This window comes from Merops nubicus, unplaced genomic scaffold (assembly GCF_000691845.1).
Source record: "Merops nubicus isolate BGI_N331 unplaced genomic scaffold, ASM69184v1 scaffold35138, whole genome shotgun sequence".
NCBI classification, from domain to species: domain Eukaryota; kingdom Metazoa; phylum Chordata; class Aves; order Coraciiformes; family Meropidae; genus Merops; species Merops nubicus.
In genome coordinates this window covers 4,549-10,737 of record NW_008624324.1, presented here as the reverse complement: position 1 = coordinate 10,737, position 6,189 = coordinate 4,549, and the positions used below count along the sequence as shown (strand labels likewise).

General features: G+C 41.7%; 1 protein-coding gene across 1 annotated transcript in view; it reads left to right on the top strand.

The window, feature by feature from the left end:
• The window catches only part of LOC103777788 (ubiquitin-conjugating enzyme E2 E1), a gene marked incomplete at its 3' end in the record, with an annotated part of 36,389 nt that extends 31,118 nt beyond the window's left edge, over nucleotides 1-5,271 (top strand). The window contains exon 3 of the mRNA XM_008945352.1: nucleotides 5,139-5,271. Coding sequence (XP_008943600.1) covers nucleotides 5,139-5,271 — 133 coding nt within the window. The remainder of the gene's footprint in view (nucleotides 1-5,138) is intronic.
• Nucleotides 5,272-6,189: the final 918 nt, after the last annotated feature.

The following is a 6,189-nucleotide window of genomic DNA, read 5'->3' as shown; positions in this document are numbered from 1 at the left end:
ATTATAGAAAGCCACCAGATTGGTCAGGCAGGACTTGCCCCTGGTAAAGCCATGCTGACTGTCCTGAACCACCTTCCTATACTACATGTGCATTAGCACATGTGACTTCTGTGGTACTTGTGCAGTCTCTGCACCAGAGTCAGCCTAACACTGTAGATGAGTGAGCTCAGCATGGGCCCACTTGGTGGACCCCCAGGAAAGAAAGCATAGTCACCCTGAGGTCAGGAATGGGGTCGATTAGGAGGGAAGATCAAGGTGCACCACAACGTTACATGAGAATGATACACTGCCTCCCTGCCAGTCAAAATTTCTAATGCATTTTGGGCTTCCTTTGTTGTTTTTTTTTTTTTTTTTTTTTTTAAAAAATATATAAAAAAGGGAGGAGCGAGAAACCTTGTAATTGTCAGCTAAATGTTTTCCAAAGCTGGCTAGTGTAGAAGGTGATATGTATGTGACCGAGATGGCAATTCCATGTTCAGTCACTCACTGTTTCTTACTACCAAATAGAACAATAAAACCCCTGATATTACTATGTTTGTAATGTCACATGTTTATGTTGGAAGTCATTAGATTGACTGCAACCTTGAATTCCTGTGACCCATCAGTATTTTGTTTCCTTTCTGATTTGTGCTCTGTCCATTAGAAAATGTAATGTCTGCAGTGATTTTGGAAATCATATTTATTTTCCACAAGTGTGCAACCTCAAAACAGCTTGGCTACTTGCGTGAGACTTTTTCTGTCCAGGGCAATATAGCCTCAAAAATAGAATCTAGGTATATGAAGTAGCTGGAGTATGAGTCTGTGGATTTAATGGAAATATATTGTAGTTTTTCGCTAGCTGTTACTTACTTCAACGTACCATGACATTTCCCCTATTCTCACCACTCTGGTGGACAGCAGTCTCTGGCGTTTTTAAACTACTCTGCTAAATGAGTTAGCTTTTAACAGGAATATATGCCTCTTTGGTATAGCAGGGGATTAACCTTGTGTCTGTGGCATTGACTAATTTTTGATTCATTTGCCACTACTGTGACCTGCTATTGTGTGCTTTCCACATCTCAAAGAAGAGGCACTGAAGTGTTCACCGGGCTGTATTTTCACTGGAGAAAAAGCTTTGCTGTCATTTGGTCAACTCCTAGAAAAGACTAGGTGGTTTCCAAATGTACAAGCAATTTGATATAAACAGTGGGCTCTTTCCTGAGTCATTCTCCTGGAAAGTACCAGCTGTGTATTCCCAGGGATTTTTGTGCTTTACATGGTGATATGTGGTGAACGCCAGAAAATCCTGCCTTCCCTCCATGGCACAGGCATACTTAGAGTGATTTCCCCAGGGATGCCTGGTCAGAGGAGGGAGCTGAGTTTGTGCACCAAAAATATCAGACTAGTATCATATAAAGTATGCCTGAGGTGGAGGGTGTATCTGGCTGGCTTAACACAAAAAAGCCACAGGCTGTCTGTTCTTACAGACTGTCTGTGGTTTCAGCCTTTTCGGTACATGAAGATGGGTGTGTAGGTGTGTGGGGTGTGTGTGTGTGTCTTCTCCATGAACACTTGATCTCTGAGACAGTCCTGTGTTTACAGCTGCACAGTACTGCAAGGTGTCTGAGCAGGCAGCTGGTTTACCTTGGCATCGTTCTGCTCCCTAGCCTCTGCTGCAGGCATTTCTAATTTACCTGCTTGTTTTTTCAGTTAAGAAAGAACTTGCTGCCTGCCAGCAAAGGGAGGCAGAGCAGGATACGGCTTTTCAAAGGTGACACATGGCTGGTGGGGACTTGGCCCAGGCAGAACTTACAGCTTGGTCTCACCTGTGCTGAGACTGTCTCTCTGCCCTGCATTTACCAGGATTCAGTCCACTGCTTCTAGACTTGGAGAGTTAGATAGTCCTTGGACAAAACCAAACATGGCCATGGGCAGTTTGCTAAGGGAAACTTAGGTGTTACTGTCCAGAGGATGAGCCAGCAGCAAGTTGGGAACACTCAGGAGCAGTTGCTACAGTGGGTGCTGCACACCTTCGCCGAGCATATCCCTGGTGTTCCAGGGGGGAGAGATCTCATCTGCGCTGCTGTGCAACACGTGCTGCCTGGCAGGGTAATGATGGGCTGGGGTCTTTTCAGTTTTCACTCAGCCTTTGCCTCATTTCTTCCTTCGGAGTTGAAGAGAATGTGGGCTGTTGAGTTCAACACCAACAGCTGTTGGTGTCATACTCTTACAATTGGAAACAATTTCTATTTAATTGGTTAAAATTGTCTTCCCAGTAGTCATATGTTGGGCAGCTTCAAAATATTTCATTAGTATATCTAGACACTGAATTTGCACAGTGGTGACACACATCAGGCAAGGTGGCAGCTGTGCCAGAGCCCTGTATCTGTGCATCAGTGAATTTTTTTTTTTTTTTTTTTTGAAGCAGTGAATGCAAGGATTTTAAACCAAGAATGTAATCTTTAACCTTTGACAGTTTTTATATCTCCACCAAAAGTTAATGCTGCTGCACTTATGCTGTGGTCCAGTATTGTCACTTTTCTATTAAGCACTAGGTCTCCTTGAGCTGCTTGATACAACCTAATCCCAGTTTAAATCTGAGCAATATTGGACTATGGAGCTGACTTGCATCTTCCCCTTTCAGTCTTTCCTTTATAAGAAATCTATGTTAATATGTAAAAATTTGACATCTACAGCTATTTTACTCTGTTAATTGAATTATGAAAAGCTTAAAAGGTAAGCTTAGCACATCACTGTTAAAGCCTGATGATGTCTTACAAAGATGCTGCACTCTTCATACAGAGCTCTAGCAGTATATTACTTGCATGCAGTGATAGCTCTAATTGGAGACCTGATAGAATACAGGAGATTTCTAAAACTATTACAAATAGTAACATATTATTTTTTATGTCTGTGAGATTTTTTTTTATTGGTAGTCCTTTGGGTTGAAGCTGGAAATAACATGCAAGATGTCACAACATGTCTCGTTGGTTCGGAGGGCTGTATTCGGTGCTGATCACACATCACATTTCTTGAGTGCTGAAGCTGGCAGCTCTTGTGATATAAATTCAACAGTAAATCGCTGCTAACAAAGCTCAAGTACCTGTTCTGTTCAGTAGCTCCACCCTTTAGGGGAGGGAGAGGAGGGTGATCCCCAGTGCAACTTCCAGTAATGATGGTGTGGCAGTAGGTTGCTGATACGTACCTAAAGAGATGATTCCTTGAAGTGGTGGCTGAGGGTGCCCCAGAGAGTCCTTCTTGGGAAGTTTGCACAGTCAGGCTGGTGTCTTTCCAAAGGCAGAGCTTCCTGCCGAAATACAGCACCCCTCTAGGCTGATGCACAAGTGGTAGCAGGGGAGCATTGAGTGCCCAAATCTATGGACCTGCACAGGACGGGGACAAGTCATTAAGATGGAGCAGGATCCCAGGAGTGTTCAGGATGGAATGGCTTTTACTTTGATTTAGTACCAGTCTTGAGCTGCGCAGGGTTTTGTGTTCTGAGGAGAGAAATCTTTCCCCAGTGACTGGTGCATCACTTTGCAGAGAACCTGTCTCCCTTTACTGCTTTCTTCACGTGCCTCCTTCCCCTGGAAGCATGCTTTTAGTCATAGCTTAGCTATTGTTGAACTACTTAGCACCAACATATTGTGAACTTTTATTTTTAGCTTAATCTGAAAATAAAATTTTAGGTTTGATAACAGCATTAACTCCCTTTCTCTCCACTGATTCCCCTGCTGTCAAGAACATTTTCATCAGTCCTGCAAAGAGCAGGGGGAAAACGCACGTCTCTGATCCCTGTTGTTACATGGAGAATTTGTTTTTGTAATTGTATTTCTATTTGTAACACTTTTACTAACACTTAGCAATTACTCTGGTTCTCTTCACATTAATCAAATGCATATTGTCATGCATATATTGAATTTATTGGATTGCCTTCCCTCTCAAGTAATACTGCTCCATGATAGTTAGAATATGAAAAGAGCCTTTTTTTTTTTTTTTTTTTTAATCCTTCTGTCTTACATTAGCCTTGTTAAAAGAAGGGGGAAAGAAGAGCAAGGCTGGTTTTCACTGTAGTGGGATTTTAAAATCTGGCCTCTTACAGAACAAGGGGAGAAGAGATTTCCGAAGTCATAGCACATCCATGTTGGAAAAAGCTGTGTCAGCACCTCCCTTTATGCAAAGGGAGTTTCCATCTCTGGCATCTTACAGATCAGACAGTACCACAGCAGCACAGGAAGGAAGAAGTAGCAATGGAGTCCTAAACCATTACTGGTTTTATAGGTTGAGCTGTACTTAGAAATACTCGGTGACATATGGCACACTGCAGAATACAAGTGTCTGTGGCCTGCAGTAAAACTCGTTTTCAACAAGCAGGCATTTGTGTTTTGCAGCACCTTTAGGATATACTGCTCTCGGTGAGCTGCTGGCAGGTTAGGGAGGATCTAGAATTAGACAAAGCTTATTTGAGAAAGCATTGTTTTAATTTGACATAGTGATTTTAATTCCCTTTGCAAAAGCAGTTCCATGATACAAACAATATCAGTGGGATGAGTTCATGTGGCCTCGTTTTAGAAATAAGCGTAGCAAAATTATAAAAGTGTAGAAATTTTTGACATGTAAGAGTATAAACATGTATTTGGCTTTTCTCAATTATACCATGAACCTTAGTTTAGCAATAAGACAGAAGTATTTAATTTTAAAGAACACACAAGGTGAATAAAATCAACATAGACCCTTAATTTGTTTAGTCTGGTGTTTGATGTGGTACAGTTTTATTAAGGCTGAACTGGAAGACCCATTTCTGAAATACAGTAGGAAATTGTTCTTTGAATGTTGTGTTGAGATTCTGTAGCATGTTTAGGAGTAGTTCTGGGCAGTGCCACTCTTAAATGTCAGGAGAGAGAAGCTGAAAACTGTATCTCAGCTCCAGTTTTTCAGCTCTGCTAAATGGTCTAAATGGAACACTGATAAATCCAGGTAAAATCTGAGATTTTGGAAGCATTCAATCTGCTTTTAATCCCTGTGTTTAGGTGGTGTATGAAGTATAAGACTGAAAACTTTCTTCCATATCATACTCAAAGAATGTAAGAGGTCATGTTTATTTGAACTGTGGTAATATTCCTAAACCATTTGTTTGTTTGGGTTTTTTTATCTCTTAGTGCTGGCCCCAAAGGTGATAACATCTACGAATGGAGATCAACCATTCTAGGACCTCCAGGTTCGGTCTACGAGGGAGGTGTTTTCTTCCTTGACATCACATTTACACCAGAATATCCTTTCAAGCCTCCAAAGGTAAGAGACCTCTAGGTGACATCTTAGTCATAAACACACAGCAGACCATCGAGCAGCCAGCAGTGTTAATGGAATGCAGCCCATCTGAAGAACAAGCTTAGCTCATTTCAGACATTACATTGGTTTCTGTTAGCTAATACTAACAGCTTTTTCAGTCCTTCTGATTGCTATTTTAGAGCTAGCTTACTTTTTCCCTCCTGTTTGTAAGAGGTACTAAGCAATTAGTATAAACCCTGGGACAGGGCCAAGAAACTAAAAAGCAAATAAACCTGGGGAGAGGAGAAGGGAGACAAATACTTGTTTCTTAAACCACTCAGTTACCACAAGCATAACAGTTATGTGTGTTTTGGCCACTAAAGTCGTATATAATTTTTCAGTTTTGTTGTGTACTTGTGTTGTTCACTTACTTGTACAGTAACAAACTTTCTCTGTAGGTGTGTTGTATTTGTGGAGGTCTTATATTCCAGTGTTGTCATTCCAGTGCCACAAGGCAAATACCAGTGCAAGTGAACATTATCTTGTGGTTTGCATACTTGGCCAGAGGAGGAGAGCTGGGTTGCAAGAAGAGGTGGTTGTGTGTACACCTCGTGTACACCTTGCCTTGTGTCTGAAAGCATTTATGTGCATGTTGAACTTTCTACTTAAAAGGGGTTGCATTGAGATAAATGCCAGTGCCTGCCTCATCTTCAGAGTGTGCTCTGGTCTGCAGTAGGCAGGACTTACCATAGTTCAGGCCATCAGTCCATCTCAGCAGAGGCAATGCTAATTAGTCATATGAGACAGATTAGTACAAGCTTCCCAAATGAAGGAAACTGTTTGGCTGTTCTTGCTATCATAACTTCAGGGTTGTCAACAAGACCTTAAATTCTACCCCAAAGCTAGGGCTCCAGTTCACAACCATCATGGTCTGCCTTGGGA